This window comes from Epinephelus moara, chromosome 16, assembly GCF_006386435.1.
Source record: "Epinephelus moara isolate mb chromosome 16, YSFRI_EMoa_1.0, whole genome shotgun sequence".
Lineage (NCBI taxonomy): Eukaryota > Metazoa > Chordata > Actinopteri > Perciformes > Serranidae > Epinephelus > Epinephelus moara.
In genome coordinates this window covers 31,802,383-31,830,263 of record NC_065521.1, presented here as the reverse complement: position 1 = coordinate 31,830,263, position 27,881 = coordinate 31,802,383, and the positions used below count along the sequence as shown (strand labels likewise).

The 27,881-nt window shown below is 43.2% G+C and overlaps 1 protein-coding gene across 7 annotated transcripts in view; it reads right to left on the bottom strand.

Annotated features, from left to right (window-relative positions):
* tmcc1a (transmembrane and coiled-coil domain family 1a) overlaps positions 1-15,082 on the bottom strand; it is a 51,550-nt gene extending 36,468 nt beyond the window's left edge. Inside the window, exons 1-4 of one of the 7 annotated variants that reach the window (XM_050065096.1) lie at positions 14,948-15,082; positions 13,827-13,907; positions 1,588-1,637; positions 88-1,002 (exon numbers count right to left, since the gene is read on the bottom strand). In XM_050065096.1, coding sequence (XP_049921053.1) covers positions 88-759 — 672 coding nt within the window. In that variant the 5' untranslated portion in view covers positions 760-1,002; positions 1,588-1,637; positions 13,827-13,907; positions 14,948-15,082. The remainder of the gene's footprint in view (positions 1-87; positions 1,003-1,587; positions 1,638-13,826; positions 13,908-14,947) is intronic. The other 6 variants (XM_050065097.1, XM_050065099.1, XM_050065095.1 and 3 more) reach the window with 6 other exon arrangements.
* Between the last annotated feature and the right edge of the window lie 12,799 nt (positions 15,083-27,881).

Sequence of the window (27,881 nt, the reverse complement as noted above, 5' to 3'; positions counted from 1 at the left end):
AAACACGGCCTGACACCAGTAAAAGGGTGAAAGAGACATAGATCAACCTGTACAGTGATAATATATCACATAACTGCTGTTCCTTACCCTGTCCGTCTCCTCCGTGGACTGGTACCCTGACGACAGCACCACATCGCCTCCAGTGTATCCAGGTGTGGGGCTGCTGGGCGTTGTGTCGGTGGTAGAGGAGGAGCGTGGACGGCTGGTGTGCTGCTGTGGATCATGGGTGTTGCGGCGGTGCGGGGCCTGGGGGCTACCTCTCAGGAGAGGATCGCGGTCTCCGCTGTGAGATCCCGAGCCTTTACTGCGGCGGCTCTGCAGGCTCGTCCCGCGCCTCATCATGCACGCAGCGGCTGAGCCCTGGCCAGCTGCAGAGGGAACCACAGGAGCAGAGAGGTGGTCAGATTCAGGACAGCAGGGCCCCGAGGCATCCTCAGGGGCGGAGGGGGAGGTGCCACCTGCTGACACTACAGAGGAAGACGAAGAAGAAGATGAGGAAGGGATGGCGGAGCGCGAGAGGGAGAGGCGTTTACGCTGCTGCTGGAACAGCTGTTTCAGTCCCTGGCCAAGAACCCCCATGTTCTCCCTGGCGTTTTGGCTCATCTTACTTAACGAGGGGTGTTCTGACTGGGATGAGGCCCTCTTCAGCCCTGGGCCCCCCGCACTTCTTCTAGCTCCATGACCTGAAATGGGGCCCACCCCCTCCGACTCCCTTTGACTGTCATCCCCCTGCTGCATGTGGCCCTCCTGACTTCTCATGAATAGCGGGGAGGAATTGTCCTATCAAACAGTCAGCTAATATTTCCCTCTCAATCTGTAAGACATGCAGAGGGTCAGAGCAGGACAATGACTGAAGGAGGGAAGACTAGAGAACAGTAGAGTATAGTGGAAGTGGAGATGGGACTGTCTGATGGAGGGATGAATCGGCTCAGTGGTGGTCAGAGGGATGAATCCAAAAAGGGAGCATGCATCTTTGATTCAGGAACAAGTAGCCATGCTGGTCTAGCACAGAGAGAGAGGAGATGGATTATGAGAGGCTGGAATGTTGCCTAGATCCACTGACATGAAATCACTAATTTTCATTTTAACTCATGACCATTTGCATCTTTTAAATTTCATGCAAATGATAGAAAGTGTGAACGCACAGTAATCAGACTGGAGTTCTACAGTCTGCAGGTTGGACAGCGTTAATCTGCATTGAAAACCAATATGTGATTGTAATTGAAGTACAATACAGGATAAACACTGCATTGTCAGTAGGAGTTGGTATCAGACAGGCTGCCTCCGTGACAGCTGTGCCAGGCCTCTCAATCACTCTACATTCAAACAGGCCAGTGTTTCATGAGCAAATACAAAGTAATAAAGCAAAACAAGCTGGACCCAGGTTTGCTAGCATGATGCAACAATCACAAAACGAAGCATAAATGAATTCAAAAGTAAGCAGGTACGTGCAGGCTAAGAAAACAAACAACAGCCCGGAGGGGGGATGGAGTCAGAAAGGCACACGAGGAAAAGGATGCAGAGAAAAGATAGAGGGGTGAGAGAGGAGAAGAGATAATGACTCGCATGAAAAGAAGAAAAACCCACCTACCATCAGCCCAACTGTCAGCCTAGCGTGACTCACTCTTGTGCATTACCTGTGAGGGAGGAGGATGGATGGAGGGAGGCCAGAGAAAGAAAAACAGAGTCATTTTTAACATTCAGAACTTCAATCTTGAGTGTACTCACTGACCTCAAGATTCACAAACAATCAGGCATATCATCTATCATTCTGTTTGCAATCAATAATTATTTTCACTGAGCTGCAAACACTGGGCATAAGGATCAGAACATGCACGATATTGTGTGACACAACTTTGTTCATTTGTTCCCTCAGGGGCTCATTTAGTATCCCCAAAGGCATCCCTTTCTTATCCTGTGGCGCTATCGAGCCACGTTGGTTTCCGCACTAGAAACAACACAGTCACAAACAGAACGTAGTACATGAACGCCTCCTGCAGCCTCGTACACTGCCTCGCTGAATTTAAGTCGGTTACAAAACCAACAGAGTGGACACCTGATAACATACGAGCTGTCTTCCTCGAGAAGGAACCTTATTGGTGGAACAGTGATCACCTCAGAGATAGACCCACAGTCAGACAGGCAGGCAGCCTGAGCCTCCCTGCAGCATCAATAGCTGCTCCCATTGAGAGCAGCAAAACAAGCGACAGGCAGGAACATCCAGAGCCCTGGGGAGGGACGGCTACATACTCAAACTATATTCCTTCAGCTGCACTGTCAGGTCATGAAGAGTAACACAAAGTTGGACAGACAGGAGCACACACTCACATACACACACACACACTTCTCATAACTGCAAGAATGTAATCTATGCAAAGGAAGCTGTGACAGGCTTCGTTCACATTCGCTGTGAATACAATCAGCTGTTCAGCCCAACACTATGTCGAGATGCAGGAGCAGAACGAGCATGAAGCTACACACAGGTAGCATATAGCTTTCACAATGGCCACACTGTCACTGCCAAGAAAAGGCGTATTCATGCATACGAACACATTCACACAGCAGCTTTTGGTTTCTCCACAAGCTAATCTTAAACCTCATCTTGTTTTTTTCTTCAGATACGGATGTGCTGGGTGCAAATATGGTGACTGCTGGTTGTCAGAGAGACAGAGAGCAGGTGTTGAACAGGTTCAGTCACCTGCTAGTGGGCTGCTGCCTGTGGCTATTAAGACACTGTGCTGTCGACCATTAGCACGGCCTTTCATACTCATAATAGCACAGCTTCAACTTGGTGTTTTTACTGGCAGCAGCTGTACAATGACTCCATATTTTAATCATTTCTTCAGTAGAAAAACAATTCATCATGATGAAAAAAACGACAGGACATTATCATAAAATATATGAAGAAAATCTGCTTGTAGTACCTGAGAATAATAAAAAAAAATAAATATATATATAAAAAATTCAAGTTCAGTGCAATCATTTCTATTTAACATGACTGAGTAGGCGTTCCTTTATTGACTTAATCTGATTTAGATGTTTCCTTTCCTTCCTTCCTTCCTTCCTTCCTTCCTTCCTGCTGGAATAAATAAAAAACAACAAATGTTTGCAGGTATCAACAGTATATAGTTTAATAAGATTACTGTGATATAAACTTTCTGTGTGACCTTATAAGGTGAGGAGTCATGCATAAACATGTAACATAATCAATTACATATGCATACGCATGCATTCACCGTCACACTGGGACAGTTAGTGGCATTTTCTGGCAGTCACAGTGAGGTGTAATTGATTATGATGCAGCACTGTGCTGTTGTTTCCTAGCTGGTGAGTGGAGGGGTAAACCTAAGTTAATCCCGTCCTGAAGCTGAAGCCCTGTCCCGACCCCGGTGCCCATCCCTCCCTCTGTGCGTATAAATCCCCTCCTTCATCCCCAGGCTGATCCCAACGCTGGATTGGATGTTTTCTTGATTGCCTACGGTTTTATATTCAAACTAAATCCTCTTTCAGGAGCCTTTAGAGGACAAAGGTTTATTGTCAGACTTGGTGTGTACACTCGTGTGTGTGTGAGCGGTCCTGCGTCTTTGTTTAATTTAAGCAAGGCTTGTCGGTCCACCTTGATGAGGTGATGATGCAAAAGAACGCCAGATGAATCTTTGGATGACGACTGTCCCGCTCTGACCCAAATTACTTATTTTAACCACATTATAGTGCTCTGACTGTGCATCAAAATGTTACTGAAGGATTTCTGTATTTAAGGAAAAACTACTTCAAGTTTGACACACACATTCTTGGCTGTGCTTGATTATGGGGATGTATTATATATGAATGCACCCACCCAGGGTTTGCATGCTTTGGACTCTGTGTACCACGGTGAAGTGAGATTTATTACCAAGTGTAAGCCACTAACTCATCACTGTATCCTGTTATTTGGGGTTCTCACAATGTCGTACACTTTTTCAATTGCATTCTCTTGATTACAAAGCTATTCTTGGCCTACTTCCAGCATACTTATGTGTGTACATAAAGCAAAAAATTGACAAAGGCTATGTTCTCCGTTCACAAAACATGTTTTTATTGTCTGTGCCAAGGGTACGTACAGAGTTCGGCAAGCGAGCATTTATGTATGCAGCTCCTTACATGTGGAGTCTTCTGCAGAAGGACTTAAAGTTGCTCTCATTGGTTCCTCTCGGCCGTTTCAAAGCACTGTTGCAGGATTTTTGTACACAATCTTCTATATGTAAATGTCACAGTGTGTCTTAGCTGGTCTTGGTAATCATGTGTAGTTGCCGTTTTTTTGTGTTTTTATGGTTCATTTCTTGTATATATTCACACACTTTTTGACTTTTCTTTGTAGAAATCTTATTTTGCGTTTTATATTGCTTGTTTTAGAGCTATAAATTTTTATTCTGTATTTTTGTTCTATGCTGTTTGTCTAACTTATGTTGCTGCCTGTCCTGGCCAAGACACTCTTGAAAAAGAGGTTTTTCTGGTTAAATAAAGGTTAAATAAACGTGTGAAAGAGCAAGCAATCTCAAGTTCACTATCCATTTTTCCTCAAACACTGAACTGTTTAACAGTTTTGCTTCAGACAGTTTTAATTTAAAAAAAAAAAAAAAAAAAATATGATAACTTGTTGATCCTCTGGGAAAATTCTCCCTTCACTTTCTCCCCGGATCAAACTCAGAAACATGCTGGTGGATGGATGTATGTTGTTGTATTTAAGCCCCATCCACAACAGAAACAGATCAGCGATTATCAGTGATTAACAGGAGTCAGTGGCAGCTGGGATCAGTGGCCGCAGTGAGTCAGCATGTTTCTCAGAAATGTCACAATACTGTCAAAGGTGAATTACAAACGGCCACATGGACAATGGCCTCTCTGGAACTGTGTCACCCTCACTCATGCCCTCGTATAAATACACACATACACACACATAAACACATACGTCCTTGTCCTTAGCTCTGTAAGCTCATTCCATTCAGCTGCCAGTCGTCCAGTCCTGCTGTCATTGTCTTTGGCCGGCTAAACTAGAGAGATGGTGAAAGCTCAGCAGAGCTCTGGCACTGGCAGACTGGGAGGAAAAAAAAACAGCTCACAAACACAATTTGTCATTTTGCAGGCTGTGACAAGCGAATTCACATGACGGATCCAAGATTCAGTATCGTGATAAACATCTAAAAACAATTTTCCTTAACTTCCTGATATCTTTGATTCTTTTCAACGAGCTCTGCCAAGTGCTGGTATTTGGCGACGAATTACAATATCACAGCTCCCTGTAAATGTTCACTTTAGCTCTCTGGGTAGAAAACAGCTGCAACTTTATTCAGGCAGAAAGGTTACATTGATGAAGATGTGTCACTGAAGTGTACTAAAATAAAGTCCATTTCATTATTGAAACAAAGAAGACAATCAAAGGTGATTATTTAAAAAGGTGGTTAAGCCCCAAAGTCATAATGATGAGAGTGACAGCTCAAACAGCCAAGTGATAAAGCAGACTATGTGCAATCTAGCATAACACCAGATAAATTACTTATCAGTACTGTGTAAAGTATGACAGTCTCTTCATGCAAATTTTGCCACAGTACAGTACGTCCAGACAAAATATCTGCACAACCTGCTCACTGTTTCTTCTTCATTCTTCTATTTAATTCCACTCAACATAAAAAAGTTGCAAACCGGGCATGACCAACACAAGTGGGGGTCAATCTGGCCCGTGCTCTTTCACACTGAAGCAGCCATGTTGTTGTTCATTGCTGAACATACAGTCGGTTAACTCAAAATATGGCCATAGCTTAAACAAGCCCATGCAGTGTTTCCAGAGGAGTCTGAGAGCTGGCATGGAATAGACCACTCTTTGTTCCCTGTGAGCCACACACAGGCCCATCGCTGCTCTTTGTGCTGCGCCTCTTTCACTGACAGACACACATCAATAAGAGGGGAATTAGGCCAGAGAGTTCTGGCAGCGATGTTTGTGTGTGAGCGCATGCACGAATATGTGTTTGTGTGTTTTTTTTTATCAGACAAAGACAGAAATGGAAAGAGAGAGATAGCGAGAATTATATTGTGTGGAAATGTGTATATGTGTACAGTGTACATACGTATGCGTGTTTGTGTGTGTTGTCTTTGACCGATGGAAACTGGACCATATCTCATTCAGCAGCTGCATAATGACAGCATAGGCAGGAAACAGGAACAATCGTTATTGTATTTGTGTGTGTGTGTGTGTGTGTGTAGTGGGGGGTGAGGGGCAGAGAATAGCACAGTTGTGCCAGTTCTGACAGCGCAGGAGATGACTTCAGCACACTGCAAAGTGTTTGATAAGAGACAAAACTCTTTGTATCAGACAGAGAAGGTGAGTAAGTGAGAGAAGAGAGATAGAGGGTTACAGGGGGAGTGAAAGAGACCAGACTGGATCAAAGGTGTCCCCGTCCACGGCGTGTTTCGCCTGGCCGTGTCGGGTTCAGCTGGGGCGCTCTGCACAGAGTGTATCTGAATGAGGAGGTGAATGGCAGGTAGTTCCCTGACAGAGGCAGGCACAACGCCCTATTGTGCAAGATGAAACCCACAGGGAGGCCCTGGTGCCAGAGTTGTGCTCAGCTTTCCAGGAACAAGACAACCAGGAAAAAAAGCATAATTTACTCCTACACATGCAGACATAAAGAACCACACATCTGTTTTCTGAATGACACCAGACTTGTGCTCAAAAGTTGAAGAAAGATGTCTGCTTGTAGAGCTGCCAAGAAGACTATGACTGGAGACTGTGTTAAACTGGAAACACTAAATATTTGTTATCTTGAATATATATATGAGCAGACCACTAGCCTCACTAAGGCAAAATCTTCAAGTGTGGATGTGGAAGTTACATAATATTTCATATTTTATTTTATCTCTAAGGCAACAGGAGCCACTGCCATCTGTAACTACATCCCTCGCTACCACCCCCCCACTCATATTGCTGTGAAAAGCAGTACAAAATGTTGGTAACAAACAACAAATAAAAATGCACACATATATTCAACACACACACACTCACTCACACAAAGGGAACAACAGGTGGTATACTGGATGTGAAGCCAGTCTGAGTCATCTAAGACTACCCAACAGAGTCTGCAAGGTGGGAGGCTGCAAAGACAGAGCAACAAAGAGACCTAACTTATTTTATTTCATCCCCGCACAGGAACTATTATGTTGATCTATTGTGGTTGTACAGGGCTGAAAGTATAAGGCAGGGCTGCACACTTGATTGAAATATTATCGAAATCCCAACATGACCAAGTGCAATGTCCAAACTGCAGGAGCTGCAATCTTTTGATAGAGGTAAAATGTGTCATAACATACCATTATATAAGAAGCATTGTGGTGCTACAGAGATGCCCCAACCTACAAATAATATTCCAGACGAAAGGGAAAAAGCTTGTTTGGTACAGACCCCAGCAAAAATTTGGACAGTGAATACATCTAGAATGCAACAGTGAAGTCAAACATAATTGGAGACTGGCTGCGAGTCATCAGGCTGCACATTAAACATGTCGGACGGAGCTGTACATTTACAGGGGAAGCCTTGTTTAAAGGCACATCTCTGCATCTGTGCTCAACACCACAGCAAGTGTCCTAATGAATAATTCACCACATGCATGGAACTGACACTGCTCCATGTTGACTACAGCTACAACAACACTCAGCGCAGACCTAATGTGTCTGAGCTGACGGAGAGCGGTGGTACTGAAGGTCTCATTCTATGGCTGTTTACTTATAAGACAGATGTTGTCATAGGGGGGTTTCCAATGGACAAGAGGAGGAATTAGAAGAGTATGTAATATATTTCAAGCACTGCAAATTGGCCCTCACTTATTAACCTGATAGGTGTTTAACAGTGGCCAGGCAAACTTGGCCAACATAGCTCATATTCCACCAGCTCTGGCAAGGCATCATCAACTGTCAACAGGCTGGAAACCACCTACACACCAGCTGAAATCTCATACCAGAGATTGTGTTAAAGGCCCACAGCCATAAGGACCGGGAAAGGGAATGTGTGTGTTAGGGTCAACGTGCAACGTTGCAACGTGTGTGTGACTGAAGAGAGAAACCTGGCAGGTTATCAGGCCACAGGACATCATCTGGCTCTTTGTGGTGCCAGCAGGTGAGAACAACTTTACGCAGTGAGATATAACTCATCCACATCATCACCTATTTAAATAACTCCTCAGTCAGATCTCTGAGTTCAGGTAACCAGACACCCCTACGGCCCCACTAGGGCTGTTAGTGGGGATCAGCACGTCCAAGCTCAGGTCTCGAAGCTTTTGCTATGAGCGTGATATTGGGTTCGTCACGTAGGCTGTGGGTTAGCAATGTCTAGTCTACAATCTGGGAGAGGAGTTAAGGTGAAAGCAGGTATTCCTCCTCCTGACCTCAACCCATAAAGGTTCTGTATGCCACATTCAGAGCAATAATACAGCAGTAAACCACTATTTGTTGTGTAAAGGTAAAGTGGAGTAATGTTTTCCTGAGCTACCTCTGTGTGTGTTAAACCAAGCTTCTCTGTAGTTTGTTATGAAAATGCCGGGCTCAGACTGCAGGAGTATGGGCCGATTTATTTTCGAATCACCCCTCTCGACAACTGGAGTGATCCGGTTTTGGACCTTGGTCAGTATTGATGTTCGGCCCAGATTATCTGGTAATGTGAGAGGTTTACAGATCCAGTCTTAAACCTACCAAACTGCTCGCAGACTCATCAGGGCTGCCCCGATAATTTCAAACATGTTTGATATTTAGGATTTAAAATCTGGATGATTATGGTTATGATTGTGGCCAATCAACGTAAGCTATCATGGTACTGTTAAGAGATACTATTAGGCAAAAGGCGGGGTACACCCTGGACAGGTTGCCAGACTATCACAGGGCTGACACATAGAAACAGACAACCATTCACGCTCACATTCACACCTACAGTCAATTTAGAGTCACCAGTTAACCTGCATGTCTTTGGACTGTGGGAGGAAGCTAGAGAACCCGGAGGAACCCACGCTGACATGGGGAGAACATGCAAACTCTGCACAGAAGGGCCCCAGTTGGCCAGCGGGTTCAAACCCAGAACCCTCTTGCTTTGAGGCGACAGTGCGAACCACTGCACCACTGTGCTGCCCAGATACTAATCTGACAGCTACAATCTCACCTCCAGCTCTCACTGAAAAACAGACAACTTGTATGAACCACACCTCCCTGGCCATTTCCTCATCCAGACTTGTTTAGCCTTCTGCTTTTTGTTTTTCTCATTGCAAAGCATTTTTAACATTACAGCAAATTGTCGCAACATGTCAGTCTCTGTTTTGTGTACATCTGCTTCCCCATAAGATCAAGCAAAGTGGTGCATTCATGCTCCCTCTGGCACGATAATCTTAAAATATATTAGCGCCCACCCTCTGGTTCTCCCTTGGTCAACACTGTTAGCTCTGTCAGCACTGGCAGTGTTGCTGGTTTGTAGTGCTGTTTATGGAATTAGCTGCTAGCCACCGGCTAGCCATCTCCATGCAGACAACTCTTACACTCTGAATTTCACATAGAGCCTCTTTAATAGCCACTCAGTTTTGTGCAGAAGGCCATGACGCTGTGACTTTATATTAACAAAAATCCACAGTCCTCCTTCTTTGTGAAAATGTATTCAAAATATTATCTGAATATAAGATGGCTGTCCAAGTTCAACAAGTCAAGTGGGTATCTTCCAGTGTTACAACCTTTTTAATATCCCATGTGAACCTACCCTTAAAGACTAAAAAAATGGACCTCAGTCCTACTTTAAAGTGCAAACTCTTGTGACGCTGTGTGACCCCTGCTTCTTTTCTGCCTCTGTCTTCAAACAGGAAGGGATCAGAAGGAAGCAGGCAGCTCGTTGCCACTAGAAACCACAGCTTTTATAAAGGAATTTCACCTTCATTCTGGAAGTGTGGGAGTCAGTCCTACTGGAGAGAATAAACCCAGTCTGTCCACAGTTACAGGATAAGCAGAACGGTACAGCCAAATGTTTTACTTGTACATGTTTCTTAATGGCATCGACAATAAAAAAAAAAAAAAAAAAAAAAAAAGACTGCTGCAGAGATAAAGAACGTTTTCAGTCTGTGGCATCTATATTAAGTTGACCCAATGCCATAAATACTTGAGCACTGTAATACTGTGCCTCGTGATGTTGTAACATTCCTAAAAAATGATTTTTAATTAATAATTTACATGCAAAGATTTGTGGCAGTGGTCCATGTTGAGTTGTGTTTAACCCTTTAAACTCTGTATTAGAAATGGTCCACCGATGCCTACATTGGTGTTTTTGCTTTTTGTGATGTTTTTTCTTGGAATATCTTCAAATGCCCTATATTCCTAAAATATGTACAACCTAAGCTAAAAGGTTATGTAAGTCAATAAACCATAATAACTGATAAAAGTATTGAAATTGTGTCATAAAAAATATAAAAATCAGACATTTTTTCATCAGATTCTACAAAATAAAAACACAAAACATACTGATCTGAAAGATGATTAAAGATTAAATGTAGAAATATATTTTAGATTTTAGATCTATTTAAACAATCTCCTGCAGCCGCCTGCGGGATGTCCATTTTTAAAGCGTTAAACCCCCGGCAGCTAGATATCAGTGTTGTAAGATTTGACTAGTTCAAATGTACAGACGTCTTGGGGCCCACTGGGACTCTCGGACCGAGTCTTCATGCTACCTACATACTTTATAAAGTATGAATTTTGTTTCATGCCACACAATGCAGCCTAGACTGCCGCTGTACCAAGCTAGCTCGGTGTTAGCATGCTAGCTTGTAGCATGCTGCGGTGTGGACCAACAGTAAACATAAGCATGCTGCCAGACTATTTTCACCGCACGTGTGTGTGTGTGTGTGTGTGTGTGTGTGTGTGTGTGTGTAATGTTGGCTTGCTCATGTGATTGGCTAAGTGATTGCAAAATTGATTTCTAAGTATGACAACCACATTTCTCAGTTGAAAGTCAATATTGCAAATCCCAGTGAAATATAGTCTAAAGTAGGGCTGCAGCTAACGATTATGTTGTCGACTAACCTGTCGGTTATTTCTTCAATTAGTCGACTAATCATTTTATCGAAAAATGTGTTAAAATGTTGAAAAATGTCGGTCTGTCTCTCCCAAACCCCAAAATTATGTCATCTAATGTCTTGTTTCGTACTCACGCCAAAGGGTTTTAGTTCACCATCATGGGAGAGTGTGTGAAGCTGCCAATATTTGAACGTAAGAAGCTGCAATAGGAGTATTTTTGGGTACTTTTATAGTACTTAATTATTTTGATAGTCGATTAGTCATCGATGAGTGTGGCAGCCCTAGTCTAAAGCAAACGTTCAATCGATGTTTTCAAATGGTCAGTGAAAAAACATTCACTTTTAAACCATTTCTGAACGTCTTTTCACCGGTGACCATAGATGTTTTCTTAATCCTCTTTTCAATGTAAACATGTTCGCTGGGATATTAATTTTTAATCCCTGTATCATGATATGTAGGGTATCGTCCAGTTATTCCCAAAACAGAGCACTACTGTGACACCTTGCATCAAAGTCCTGCTGGAGGAGGGTAAAGGTGAGACAGAGAGAGGGACATTGAGAGAGAGGAAAAAGAGTGTTTCCTCTCTGAGATACAACACTTCCTCTTAAGCCACTGCTGACCTTTGGTTGAGAGAACAGAGCCAAATCACTGCCCGAATAATGCTGAGATTGTTCAGACTCAAAGGACTGAAAAATAAAAACCAACAGCTTATCTTTTGTATCCCTTATTGAACATTTTACGTCATTAGTTTGGGGAAAAAAGGACAACGAAATTTACCGCCAACCCATAACTTTACTCACATGAACATCACAACTTCACAAAACACTAGATAACGTGTTATATACTATCTGTCATGACGTGGTTGTTTTACCTCAGCGTTGTAATTTTTCAGGTTTAAACACACTGCACACCATGCAGATGGACATAAACATGATAAGTTAGAAAACTTAACAGATTTCAGATGCTGATACTGTAAGTGCCTTTTATCCACACTTTGATGAGGCCAAGTCCCGTGTCCTGTGGTCAATACCACTGGTAACACCAGGATGTACACAAACAGCCATGTGCCTCCTGCGATACACACTTCCGTCCAGCTGCCCTCACCAACCAGAAGGTCTCTAGTGCGGCAAAAACAACACGACCCTTAACCAGCTTCCCACTTGCAAACACTGCCAGAGGTACCACTGCCAAGAACTGCACTCAGGTCTTTGCAGTATGTGTCTCTGTCTACATTACACAATGTTTTCATCTGCAGCAGAGGGAAGCAACCCAGCATTCGGCACCAAACAAGTGAAAATGTATTCAATAAATGTGGCAAAATACTCTCTGACACAAAATAAAGGATGCATTCATTCATCTTCTGTATAACTTTTCCTATTCAGAGGCGAGGGGGGTAAAGCCTTTGCATAACATGCACTGGGTGAAATGTCTGGTACATCCTGGACACAGCAGAGTCTATTAAAGGGCTAACACAGCCGCATAAACTGGCAAACACTGCCACATTTGCTGTCACACCCGTGGCCAGTTTAGAGGTCAGTTTATGGCCAATGTACCAAACATGCATGTCTTTGATTATGGGGAGAAGTCGGAGCACGCAGTGGAGATGTAACTTATTTATTCAAACAATACAATATCATAGACAATTAAGCAGAAGTTTCACACTGATCATAAAAACAAATGACACTTCGATATGGGACAGCAGTGCTCTGGAAAACACTGGCATGCGGAACGAATATTCATGCATGACACAAAGTTATTTCAATCAACAATCTCACTGTGTTCTTAACTCTAAATTATACACTGCCAAAAAACACACATACCTTATTATATTTAATATAAACAATCAAAGGATCACAGGCAGTTTACAGGAGACTAGACGTCACATAAAAGTATCTAACATCTTCACAAAAACCTTTTTGTCTTAACATACGTGTATAGCAGTAAATGAAATCATCACATGCTTAACTTTAACTACAATCCAATTGATGTCATCTTTCTGATCCATTGTCTCCAGCTATATGTTGCAAGAATTGCTGTCTTCCTGTACACGCAGCCAATTAATTAGCCCCTGACTGTGACAGTCAAGCGAGCATACAGCAAGCTGTGTTAATCTTGTGATCTGATCTAGGATAAGCACATCATCACCACATCCGATGCTGAAGTGTTACATGAAGCCGATCACAAGTCAGAGGAGGGGGCAACTCCATCTTTGGAGACCACTGAGTTCTGTTTTGTAAGCATCGTGCACGCAAACACACACACACACACACACACACGTATACAAAAACACACTGCACTCGTACAAAGACTTCCAATTCTAAGCTCAGCTCCTAACGGAGAAGGCACAACGTGAGTGCAGTGGGAGAGGAGGAGGAGGAGGAGGAGGAGGAGGAGGTGGAGGTGGAGGAGGAGGAGGAGGAGGAGGAGGGCAGCGTCATCGTGGTGGTCTGACTGTCGGAGTGAGACATGAATGGCTGCGTTAGCAGTGCCCTGAAGGGGCAGCCAAGCTCTCAGCCACTTAGCAGAGTATGCTGAACAGATAGTGGGATATATCATGTCATACACTTCAACCCCCCTGTGTGTGTGTGTGTGTGTGTGTGTGTGTGTGTATATATATATATATATGTATATATACACTGTACATGCAGCAAAGTGTCAAAACCACCGGGTTATAAAAACGATCGGAGCTGGAGAAAGAGATGGAAACAGTTATCACAGTTATCACACTGGATGAGTAGAGCAAGTGGGTGAGAACGAACCTTCAGTCCATAATCACGACGCTGGAGTGGATTTCCTTCATTGTAGAGGAGATGACAACCTGCTACATCAGGCCCACAGGTCTTCAAAAAAAAAAAAAGAAAAAGAAAAAGTGAGATGGAAACAGTAATCCTCTAAATGCTTCCTTGGCACATAGTACTCTCTGCGTCTGCCTGCCTGCCTGTGTGTGAGAGTGTGCATGTCTCTGTCTGTCTCCCAGACACTGATAATAATAGGTTGCGGGGAAAAAAGCCTCTCTGTGAAGAATACTAGGCATCAGATCTAATGAGGCTGCGGATGTCCATCCTTACCGAGCCATGAAATGCCTTCAGCCCAGCAGATTGCATTAGTCATTTGAGACTTAAATAAACCCTGGTGAGGGTTTATTAAAACTTGTGTAGGCTGCTACCAACTGGCAGGGCCCTTGCTATTATCATTAGACATCAATATCACAGCATCATAGCATATCAACAGAAAGTTTCCTGAATTAACACACTTGGCTGCTCTCAACTTTTATGTTGCTCCTGAGTCCATAGCAAGCTGTCAGGATAATGTGAAAGCAAATAACCTTATTTCCAGTAGCTAGGGATTATGTTTTTACTGTTTATTTAAGCAATGACACAAACCTGTTGTACATAACTACAACAGTCTACAACAGTTTTTATTCGACTACTGCAGCAAAACACCGGCATGCTATGAATGCCATGATGACACCACAGGGGATGAGATAAAGCGACCGTTAGGACTGATAAGTAGAGTAACGTTAACACAAAACGTACTTTACGCCCCTTCAAATTAAAGTAATAACTGACGTTTCTTCGTGTGCATTTAGGTGAAGTTCTGTCTTTAAAGCTAAAAAACATCGTTGAAATGTTAGTTCGGTGTCAGTCGGTGTTGCCAGTGAGCAGCAGCAGTGTGTTAACGGACTCAGGTTGACAGTCCCGTTACTGTGTCATTGTACAGAGCTGCTAATACGATGAAACATCTAACGTTACATCGACACTCTAACAGCTTCTCCTCGCGACACGGAGACGCAGCGCACATCACACACAGGCACAAAATGACGGTGAAAACTACCCCGGAAAAACACAAAGTGACTAAAAAAAATACATTTCACACTTACACGGGTGATAGCAAACTGTTGGAGCTGACACAGGCGTTCAGCGAGCGGCACCCCTCCTCCGAGTACCGTCCACCCGTCCGCCCCACGGTCCGCTGTCTCCCTCCCAGCTCTGACGTCATGACGCACGACGTAAAACTAAAGCGGAAGGAAACAAAGATTGTGTTGTGATAAGCCGCCTCACTCGATTGTTTAGAAACTGACACCTACACCTCTGACTCAGTACTTAGACATGAAAAAATCCTTTCATCATGTAATCACCACACACATAAACAGAACAGAATAGAATAGACCCAAACTTTGGTTTGATATACATTTTTAATAATAATAATAATAATACATTATACTTATACAGCGCTTTTTATGACACTCAAAGATGCTTTACAAATTCAGGGATACAAAAATAAAAAATGAGGAGAAGAAACTTTCAGTGATTGTAAGCAGTGTTGAACAGGTGAGTCTTTTTGAATATGGAGAGAAAGGGGGAGTCTCGGATGGGTTTTGGGAGTGAGTTCCAGAGGGTGGGAGCAGCGATGGCCCAGGCCCTGTGGGACAGGAGGTTGGCATCGGCAGAGTGGAGGGTGCGGGTGGGAGTGATGATGGAGGAGCTCAGACAGGTAGGGTGGGGACTGGTTATTGAGAGCTCTGTATGTTATGAGGAGGATTTTGAAGTGGATTCGCTGGGGGATGGGGAGCCAGTGGAGTTTATGGAGAACAGGGGTGATGTGGTCACCGGTGCGAGAGTGGGTGAGTATCCAAGCAGCAGAGTTCTGGATATACTGTAGCTTATTGAGGGTTTTTGAAGATGAGCCATAGAGTAGAATGTTGCAGTAGTCCAGATGGGAGGTGATGAAGGCGTGGATGAGGGTTTCTGCAGCTGAGGAGGAGAGGGATGGACAGAGGCGGGCGATGTTCTTGAGGTGAAAGAAGGCTGTTTTGGTTAGGTGTTTAATGTGGTGGTCGAAGGAGAGGGATTGATCGAGAATGACGCCAAGATTTCGGATTTGAGGGGAGGTGGATACAGTGGAGCCGTCGATGTTGAGGGTGAAGTTATGGGTGGATTTGGTGAGTGTTTTTGGTCCAATAATAATAATTTCAGATTTGTCGCAGTTTAATTGGAGGAACCTGGTTTGAAGCCAGGATTTTATTTCATTTATGCAGTTTGTCAGGGTTGGGTGGGTGGCAGTGGAGATTGTCTTGGTGGAGAAGAGGAGCTGGATATCATCGGCGAAGCAGTGGAACTGGAGACCATGACGGCGGATAATGTGACCAGGGGGGAACAGGTACAGGATGAAGAGGAGGGGACCGAGGACTGAACCTTGGGGGACACCTTGGGGGTGGGGAGCAGTGGGGGATTTGCAGTTATTGATGGGGATGAACTGAAGTCTGTCAGAGAGATATGATTTGAACCAGTTGAGAGCAGTGCCAGTGATGTTAAAGACCGTTTCAAGTCCGCATCCATCAAGAAGGATGGAGTGATTCATGGCGCTGAGGTCGAGGAGGATGAGGATGTTGAGGTTTCCGGCATCAGAGGAGAAAAGAAGGTTGTTGGTGATTTTTTATTTCTCATAGCCATTTGGGATGAATAGGACCAAGGCCCTATTTTGAAAAACTCTTGAGTACGTTAAGCCTGAGATGAGGGAAACTCTGAGTTTTCAGTTTCACAAAGCCAGTTCAGCTTAAACCTGAGTCAGTTACTATGTCAACATACTCCATGAAACTAACCTGCTGGCTGGCAGGTTTTCTTCATCCAACCCTGAGGCTGAGCATGTAGCAGGATGGAGAGACATGGCGTGTCCTTTTATGAATAAAGTCACGGACGTTAAGGCACAATTTATTCAGAGGCTGTTAGGTAAGGAGATGGTGATTAGACCCCGTTTGGATGTCTTATTGTTCCCGGGGGAGTGTCTATATGAAAGATTCTGTTTCACCTCACACTCTATTATTTATCTTAACAGTCCTCTCCACCCAGACATATCAAATATTACACATTGTGGAAAAAATTGAATGCACCGCCCTTCAATTCTTTGGCAGCGGCAGCCTTCTTTATAACATTAGAGACACTGAACACATCAGCGAGGCAACTGTTTGTCCGGGCGTAAGAAAAGTGACTGTTTTTGTGGTTGTCCTTGGGCATAAATCAGAAAGAATCATTGAAGAGGAATTCCACAGAATTGCAGGGTTGCAGGTAATCTATGTGGATACATGATGCAAAGATGCAACATAAATATAAAAATGAATCAATGTTTCATCAGCATGTCCACAAAAAGAACAAGAGCTGCAAAAAATGTCTGAAATGAGATGAACAGAATGAAAACTTTATCTTATTAGATAAAACAGAGGTTTTCCTTTGTGGACATAATTTACAGATAAAAAAAAGTAATAAATCGCAATATGTCACAATACTCAGTGTGTCACAACATATTTTAAATCACAACAATTTTGTATTGTGATTTAAGTATTGTGGTAATATCATATCGTGGATCCTCCGCCGCTTCCACCCCTGAAGACTGGCGGCTTGATCACATCCTTGGGCAAGATACTGAACCTCAAATTGTCCCTGATGTGTTAATGATTAAATTGAGTAACAGGTGGCACCTTGTATGGTAGCCTCAGCTACCAGTGTGTGAATGTGTATGTGAATAGGTGAATGTGACATGTAGTGTTGAAGTGCTTAAAGTGATAGGAATACCAGAAAGGTGCTATACCAGTGCAAATCCATTTAGTATTTATGGAACAGGTGCAGTAAGGAACTGAAAATAATTAGTATCATTTGCAACTTTTAAATAGAGATCATGCTATAAGCATCCATAAACTCCATCCATCCATCCATCTTCATCCACTTATCCCCGGGGGATAAGTGGATAAGTGCCCCCGGGGGCAGCAGGCCAAGCAAAGCACCCCAGACGTCCTTCTCCCGAGCAACGCTTTCCAGCTCCTCCTGGGGGACCCCAAGGTGTTCCCAGGCCACATGAGATATGTAATCCCTCCAGCATGTTCTGGGTCTGCCCCGGGGGTCCCCTACCAGTGGGACGTACCTGAAACTCCTCTAACAGGAGGCGCCCAGGAGGCATCCTGATTAGATGCCCAAACCACCTCAACTGACACCTTTCAATGCGAAGGAGCAGCGGCTCTACTCCGAGCTCCCTCTGGATGTCCGAGCTCCTTATCCTATCTCTAAGGCTGAGCCCAGACACTCCATGGAGGAAACTCATTTCAGCCGCTTGTATCTGCGATATCATTCTTTCGGTCACCACCCGAAGCTCATGACCAGAGGTGAGGGTTGGGACGTAGATGGACCAGTAAATCCAAAGCATAAACTCAACGTCTAATATTTCGGCATCAGTGTGGCGTGGACGCTATCTTCTGTCTGCAGTGACTATTTGAAACCTCAGAGATTTAGTACTGAAAGAAGGGCAGGTGCAGTATGTTCTGTTCTGTTCTGATTTTTTTGGCCTTGTGCTCTCTTGTCATTTGTGTCGATTTGTTGGGATAAAAAAAAAAATCAGCTTTCCATACATTTTATTGATTTCATTTCCCTTGGCTGAATCTACAAACAATGTGAAAAGTACAATGAATAAAACCTGACAGAGAGAAAAATGTGTGTGCCTTTTTATGGTCGAGCATAAAGCCATTTAGACTGTAAGCCAACAACACCCTGCAGCATGGTGGTTACTTTGTCAAAATCAGAGTTACCCAAGACATGGTCATAAATGATTAAAAACTACTTTCTCAGCTAAAATAAACAAACCTTTACACACTGTACTGCTTGGATGAATTCAACAAGCTTCCTCGACTCCTAGAAAACGAGATAGTCTCAAGGGTTTCACAACAAAAGGTAAAAGTGAAAGCACTCTCTGCAGCTATGTTTGTTTGACATGTTTGTTCATCTCTACTGAAGAGAAACAAATACAGAACTGATGATTGCATAACCATATTGGCTGCTGTCTACCAAGCAAGAAATAGCAATGCAAACATTTCTGTCAATATGTCATTGTTTTATCCAAAACCAAACCACAAAATCCTGTTGTATTCTTTTCTTTTCTGTATTATTTTCACAAGTTACTCAATTTAAAGCTCCATTACCAAAGTCTATTATGAAACCAGTGTATCCCCTGGTAATATATATACACGTATCAGCTTAAACATTAAAATTACTGAGAGATAAAGTGAACAACATTGATCATCTCGTTACAATGCAATGTTCTGCTGGGAAACCTTTGGTCCACCACCCACCAAAACACCAAAACAGGACAAGTACACCCCTCATGGCAACAGCACTCTCCTACGACAGTGGCCCCCCAAGAACCACAATGCGCCGTGGTCCAAGGAACGTGACCTCAAGGTATCAACCTGGCCTCCAAATTCCCCAGATCCCAATCTGATCAAGCATCTGTGGGACTTGTCACTACCCCAGAGGTCCTGTGTCTGTGCCGTCAGAGCCAAGTCCGATGAACGGCGAGGCCTCTGACCTGTCAAGGCATGGACACAAGACCCCTGCGGGTGTCGTGTGGAGTCTGGCATCAGGGCGTTGGTGGTGGATCTTTTGAGCCCTGTGGGTTGTAAGGTGAAGTAAGCAAGTCCCATGGATGCTCAATTGAATTGAGATCTGGGGAAGCCGGAGCCCAGGTTGACGCCTTGAGTTCTTTGTCAAATTCCTTGGGCCTTTCCCGATCAGTTTTTGCAGTGTGGCGTGGTGCACTGTACTGCTGTGGGGTCGCTGTCAGTGAGGGGTGTCGTTGTCATGAGGAGGTGTCCTTCATGTCCTTCTGGCATCCACATGAATGCCAGGACCCAATGGTTCCAAGCATAGTAACGAAATGATCAATGTTATTCTTTTCACCCGTCAGTGGTTTTAATGTTTTGGCTGATTGGTGTAACTGCATACCATACAATTTCAATTAAAAGCCTAGTCTCAATTAAAGGGCCAGTCCCTTTTACTAGTCTGGTGTGGCTACATATTTCAACAAATAAACGCCTGTCTCAAATAGACGCCTGGTCTGGTTGCCAAGGAGTTTATTTTTTTAATAGACTTTCTTCGGATGTATAAAACCAGGTTGTTGGCTACCACAAATTATGTGTCCATTCCTCGATTACCCTGTAAGTTATTCATATTCCTTTAGTCCATAAGGGTCCTCAGATCAAAAGAATCAAAAGGATTTTTCATAAAAATTATCCCAAGTTGTGAGTATTAAATTAACAGGATAAAGTGGTGTTGTGTTGGTATGCCGGGTGTTGTAATCCTCGAGTGCCATAACTCACTCTCTCTGATGCTATCTGTCAGAGCTAGATCAAATGAAGGATTCATAATTAATATGTTATCTAAAGCCTATTTTTTATACAAGTAACATTTATACTGATTTAAATAAACAATTTGATTGTATTTCCCAATTTTTGCTGAGAAACAGTTTTGTGTGAAAGGAATTAAAAGCTTGTCCCATATAGAGTCCTGTCCCAAATATAGGTCCATTGATTTCACATTTTAATTTTTTTCATTTAACATTGCTGTAGGCTTAAAGAAATCTTACACTCTCCAATTATAAAAAATTGTAGCCTACGCACCTAATTAAAAAAAAAAAAAAAAAAAGTTAACATTTAGCCAACTATGTCTACGTCCTGCCCCCTTTTCTTCTAGATTTTGTTGAATTTAAGCATGGTGGCGAGTCCTAAGTTTCCATTGCTAGGCTGGCTAAGGAGTCCAAACCAAAAAAGAAAAAAGTCTTGGAGGAAAAAAAAGTATTTCATAATGGATGGACAGATTTGTTTGCTTTTGCTGCCAACTCATAATCAAAAATAGCCCACTGCAGAGTCACCACCCTGTGGTAAAACATGTTAATGAATGCTTATTTAGACCTATCAGTAATGCTAATAAGCTAATTTAGATGCAATAGTCTGATTGTGTTTGGGGCGGCTTCTGCAGTGATGTGGGCAGTGTGTTGGACCGTCGTTGTGAAGGGAGAGATGAGCCAGGAGGCGAAGCTTTCAATTCACTGGTCCATCTACGTCCCAACCCTCACCTATGGTCATGAGCTCTGGGTAGTGACTGAAAGAATGAAATCGTGAGGTGTCTGGGCTCAGCCTTAGAGACAGGGTGAGGAGCTCGGACCGTGAGGTGTCTGGGCTCAGCCTTAGAGACAGGGTGAGGAGCTCGGACATCCGGAGGGAGCTCGGAGTAGAGCTGCTGCTCCTTTGTGTCGAAAGGGGTCAGTTGAGGTGGTTTGGGCGTCTGATCAGGATGCCTCCTGGGCACCTCCCATTAGAGGTGTTCTGGGCACGTCCCACTGGTAGGAGGCCCGGGGGCAGACCCAGAACATGCTGGAGGGATTACATATCTCATGTGGCCTGGGAACGCCTTGAGGTCCCCCAGGAGGAGCTGGAAAGTGTTGCTGGGGAGAGGGACGTCTGGGGTGCTTTGCTCGGCCTGCTGCCCCCGCGACCCAGCTTCGGATAAGCGGATGAAAATGGCTCTTTTGATAGTAAAGGTTGCCAACCCCTGATCTAGTGAAACAGGAGCGGTAAAGGGGCCTTGATAAAAACTGGGAAATTGTGACGTTGGGGAACTAATGAGTCCCGTTCTTCCCTCCTGTTTCAATCCCTACCATTATGTCCTTGTTCAAGACTCCTCCTCACTCGTAACTGCCCCAAAAGTGGTCCTCAGTGATAAGTCTGAGAGGGAGGGATCACCTGAAAGACAGAGAGGATACTGTAAGAAAGAACACAAAGGATGTTCACCTTAACTATCATCAGTGAAAGACCACTTTAACCACTCTTACACCTCTTCTTCAGTTCCTCTCATACAGTGGTCACTAAGGGACATTATTCTGGGATCCATGATAGTGTGTGAGAGCAGAGTGAGGGTTGTAACCTGACAGACAAAATGTCACCAGCGGTTCCACATCTAACACGACTTCAGCCTCACTGTTCTCTCACCAGCTGGGAGGATCGTACAACGTACTGGCAGAGGCATCTCATTTCTGGATAATAAGTGCAAGGTTGGCCTTCTTATGGCTTTGGTCGCTATGGCAACATAAAATGTATCTCTGATGCTTGGAAGCGTTTTCGTCTGCGCCTTTTTGATTCCAGGCTCAGTAGATTTAACACACAAACAGCTGACTCTGTGTTTAGTTAAATGAAACCTGTGCTCACAATAAATAAAAGTCCACAGTTTGTAAAACATGCACTTCCTGTAAAGAATTTCTTTGAGTCTCAACGGAGACTATGAGATAATTAATGTGTTTAAATATCTATCACATCCATCTATCTATCTATCCATCTATCTGTCTAAATAATAGTAAATGAGTACAATATTGTATGCATTTCCTGCTGTACTTGTGCTTTACTTTCTCTCCACTAGATGGCAACATTGACACAGACATGCAGGTCAGAGCTTCACGTTGTTCAGCTTTACAGTTTTGTCTCATATGAAAACCTCTCTGAATGCTCTGCACTTGAACTACCTGTGAATGACAGCAGGTGATGATATAACCAGTCTGTCCAGTTCATGAATTCTGTGTGGCAGCTGAACTGGACAGATGGAGAGAGTGGAGGGAAGGAGGAGGATGAGAGGATACACAAGGATCTGAGAAGGGAGAGTATTGTCTGTAGTTCTGTACGTGAGTGTGGGTCTTTGACTGTTTAATGCATCTGTATTAAAATTATTCGGTTTTCTGTGAGCCCTTAATTTTTGAGATATTGACTGTTAATATTATGATTTATGATGATGTTTGCCTGTTCTGTCACCAAAAAGAGTAACTGAGATGATGATTTTGCTTGAGGATTAAACTATTTTTGTTATCATACTGCTGTAATAATCCAAATTACAACAACTTGTCCTGCACATCCTATATGTCATTTAAACCCACTTCACAGTATAGGCTACCATAAGTTTACTGTATAATTATTTGCATCTGATGCTATCAATCTATATAAACACAAACATGTTTATGTCATCAGTGGATTTTAAAATATGATAAAAAAATTATAAAAGTGCTTTCAAATTATAGAAAAGGTGAGTTTGTGAGTCACTGAATGTTACGTCATTCAAATCAACAAGGAGAAGTAAACAGGGAGAAATCAATAGATGGAGATCTGTATGTGAAAATGAGACAAATAAAGTAAGGTAATAAGCAAAGGAAGAACAATGAAAGTAGCTCTGAGTGTGTGTCTCATATTATTGTGTATGCCCTCTACAATATATGTATATACTCACCAGCCACTTTATTGGGCACACCTGTTCAACTGCTTGTTAATGCAAATAACCAATCACGTGGCAGCAACTCAATGCATTTAGGCATGTAGACATGTTCAAGACGACCTGCTGAAGTTTAAACCGAGCATCAGAATGAGGAAAAAAGGTGATTTAAGTGACTTTGAGCGTGGCATGGTTGTTGGTGCCAGACGGGCTGGTCTGAGTATTTCAGAAACTGCTGATCTACTGGGATTTTCACACACAGCCATCTCTAGGGTTTACAGAGGATGGTCAGACAAAGAGAAAATATCCAGTGAGTGGCAGTTCTCTGGGTGAAAATGCCTTGTTGATGCCTGAGGTCAGAGGAGAATGGCCAGACCAACCAAGGCAGACAACCATCTCTGAGTGAACAACACGTCGAACCTTGAAGCAGATGGGCTACAGCAGCAGAAGACCACACCAGGTGCCACTCCTGTCAGCTAACAACAGGAAACTGAGGCTACAGTTCACACAGGCTCACCAAAACTGGACAATAGAAGATTGGAAAAACGTTGCCTGGTCTGATGAGTCTGGATTTCTGCTGCCACATTCAGATGGTAGGGTCAGAATTTGGTGTAAACAACATGAAAGCATGGATCCATCCTGCCTTGTATCAACGGTTCAGGCTGCTGGTGGTGGTGTAATGGTGTGGGGGATATTTTCTTGGCACACTTTGGGCCCCTTAGTACCAACTGAGCATGGTTTAAACACCACAGCCTACCTGAGTATTGTTGCTGACCGTGTCCATCCCTTTATGACCACAGTGTACCCATCTTCTGATGGCTACTTCCAGCAGGATAACGCACCATGTCACAAAGCTCAAATCATCTCAAACTGGTTTCTTGAACATGACAATGAGTTCACTGTACTCCAATGGCCTCCACAGTCACCAGATCTGAATCCAATAGAGCACCTTTGGGATGTGGTGGAACAGGAGATTTGCTTCATGGATGTGCAGCCGACAAATCTGCAGCAACTGTGTGATGCTATCATGTCAATATGGACCAAAATCTCTGAGGAAAGTTTCCAGCACCTTGTTGAGTCTATGCCACCAAGAATGAAAGCAGTTCTGAAGGCAAAAGGGGTCCAAAACGGCACTAGCAAGGTGTACCTAATAAAGTGGCTGGTGGGTGTATATGTATATAGAAGTAATAAATAATAATGGCCATGTCGAAAAACACTTACTCACTTGTTTTAAACTCTTATTTGCAAACTGAACAACATTTACAAACGTCTTCATATATATAAAAATATATAATATCAATGCAGTCATAACTCCAGTCTTTGGTGTTGGGAACATATTGCATAATCCGATGTATCAGTACCAATGAACTGTGCTTCTGCCTCAGATCAGACTGTGCCTGAGGCAATAATTCACTCATCTAAAAATGTCACACACTCATGCTTCATTTCCTTCATAAGGATCTGTGAAGTTATTCAACAGGTTATTGCAGAACACATACAGCACGTCTTGTTTCCCCTACATGTTGCCTGTGTTTGCAGTATCATCTGACTATAGAGAATACCTTAAATTATGAAAATACATTTTACCCATGATAGTGGCATGGCTCTAGGGATGGTCGGTCCACCACTGAAAACTGAAAAATCTGTACTACCACTATTGAATGGATTGTCCTTAAAGTTTGTGCAGATATTCATGGTCCCCAGAGGATATATCCAAATGACTTTGACGATCTCCTGACTTTTCCTTTAGCGCCAGCACAAGATTGAAATTTTTGCAATTACTGAAATATTTCATCAAACATTGGATGGATTAGTTGTGAAATATGGTACAAAAAGCCATGGTCCCTAGAGGATAAATGGTGTTGACTTTGATCCGTCATCTGGTGCTACTGTCCAGTGAGATCTTCATTCAGGCACTTAACACAAACTAACATACCACTAAGCCTCGGCTGTACTTTGGGTTTAGTGCAAATTAGCAAATTGTAGCATGCTAAATTAAGATGGTGAACATGATGAACACTGTCTGCTAAGCATTAGCACATTGACCCTTTTACTGTTAGTAAACAGTATGACTTTTTGGTGTGCGGGGCTTAGCTGGAGGCAAAACAATTCTCCATGGACATTAGTTCTGTTGACTTGTTTTTGACAGTGGAGGAAGATGATACGAGTGGTGCATTCAGAAATACTCATTCGAAGTGCCGGAGCAGACTCTGGCACAAATTGGGCCGTTTGTAAATTCAGAGCGCTATCAGAGTGTACCATCTGGTTATCCAGAGCACCACAGTCTCGAAGTGGCAGAGCGCACTCTTGGCGCTCTGTCTGGGGAGACAGTGGAGTGAATGTATGTTTAACTCAACTGTTCATTAATTCATATAGAAACGTAACGCTCCGTTTCTTCGACCAACATGGTTCTCATTTTAGTGTAGAGCATCAGACTGACTTTATGAAAGCACCATGTCCGGTCACTCACTCTCCGGGACCACGAATGTTACTCTAATAAATAGTAAACACTGACCAACGAGACCAGACTGGGCGACTCGTATGTTCTCAATCATTGGATGGATGATGTCATAGGAAGCTTTGTGGTTGATTACTATACCAACATTAGAAAGGAGGACGATACTTGAATGGTTTCCTCCAGTTTGTTTTGCTATTGAAGCTAACGGTAGCTAATGCACTAAAGGTTAGCGTTATGGAGAAATCCAATATTTCTTTTCATACCTCCCCAGTTCCTGATGAGGTGGACATGTTAACCCTTAATACACATAACGTCATTCATCTCTACAACAGTAAATACTTTTCCCCTTCATATCCCCTGATATGAAGTGTGTGCTGCACATGTGAGCATATTTCATGATCGCCTCCGTCCAGTCCTTTCATCTTATCACATTTAACCATAGTTAGCTTTGTTTTTGTTGACGAGCAGTAATGGCTAGTGTGCGATAAAATTTAAGAGCCATGACTTCTTTTAGTCTGGCTCCCAATCCCAATTCTCTTCCCTTAACCTTACCCCTTGGTTTCAAGTGCACTCGCCAGATAGATTCCCCTCAACGACGAAGGGGTAGTGTTGAGGGGTAGGGAAATTTACCTACGAATTGGGCCGCCACTTCATGCAAATTAGCGTAACAGACGTGTTCACCTACGTCGCACGTATCGTCAACATAGGCTTCTTGCACGGAGAACTCGGTAGATATTCATGTCGGCTACATCGTGAAGTAGCGATTTTCAAGCATTCATATTCTAACGCTTACAGATAATGATGCATATGCAGAAACATAATACATTCCGACATATTTTGGAATTTTTGCATGCTTATTTGCGAAAATAGTACTTACAATTGTGCGATGGCTTTCTCATGGAGGCTGCCATCTTCCTGGAAAACTCGCCTGGCTGGATAGTTTTGCAATGCATCCTGGGAAATTCAACCTTCCCCTCAGTTGACATGGGCTCATAAGTGTGCATTGCACGGCCCTTCAAATTAAGTGGGGATTTTAAGGGCTGAAAAGCACTTCCCTTAAAGTTTGGGACACCGTAGCCCTTCTACGGCCAATTTTGAGGGGAAGTGTGAGTATTGGGATGGACCCTTTAAGACTCCTATGTAGCCTACAGCCCTGTGGTGGAGAGTCGTGTTTTGCCTCCAGCTAACAACCTGACGTCACTGTGACGTCGGCCCTAAAAGGGTCTATTTGCTTTGTCATTGTGAGTATTACGAAAACAGCCCCACAAAGCTGTTAGCATGCATGCATGAATACTCTCGTTGAAGTTTGTAGTAGTTATAGTCTTGCTACAGAAACCCAAAATAGCCCTTCTACTAGGTTTGGACATGCAAGCTGTGCTGTGAAAAAAATTAGTAACCTGCTGTAAACACCTGATCCATGTTTCTGATCACAGTCTACGCAGATGTTTCTTTGATTTGACAGACTCAGAATTAAGTCAGAAAAACAAACATTAGGACAATAAAGGAGACAGTTTTGGTTTATCTGCTTAAAGTGGAGGATAAATCAAGGTTTGTTTGTTCTTTTCATTATGCTGATAAGGTGGATAAGCCAAATCTGCATGTGACATCAGTTGGGTAAACACTTCAGACACGTTTAAACTGTTCATACCCCCTCCATCCTTCTTGTACCTCCTTTGAGTGTTGCCTTGACTGTCTCTGACCCCAGCTTCCTTTTCATGTTTGTTGTCCCCACGAAAATGAGTCGTCACACCACCGGTGGGAGCAAGTAAAAATACATTAATGTAATTTCTCATTAGTCCATCAAAGATCGTAAGTGAACCCGCAAATTATTTTTGCCATGAAGTAACTTGCTTTAATTTCTAAATTAAAATGTTTAATCATAGTGATTAAGGAATGAAATTGGACCTATTAGGAGTATGAATCACCACAGCAACTGTGAACTAGTGACAGTTCAGTGAAGAGACACATAGACCACACAGGTGGTCCTTGAAGTTTTCATGTGCTCTAAAAGCTCTTAATGACTGTGTCAGAGTTGTTGTTCACACAACAGGAAGTGCAGTGCTAAGCAGGAAAGCAAGTGCACGTGATAAACATCCGGTAGAACAGCAAAAAAATAGAGTTTTTCTCATAGCAATGTGTTCAAAGACTAAGCTGTCAACAAGTGTCGTAGATGGGCGTAATGATGTGCTGTTTTTCACATGATCTACTCAGACCTGTGCTCCCATTAGCCAAGGGACTCAACCAAAGCTCACACACACAACACACTTTAACTTAACATACACTACACA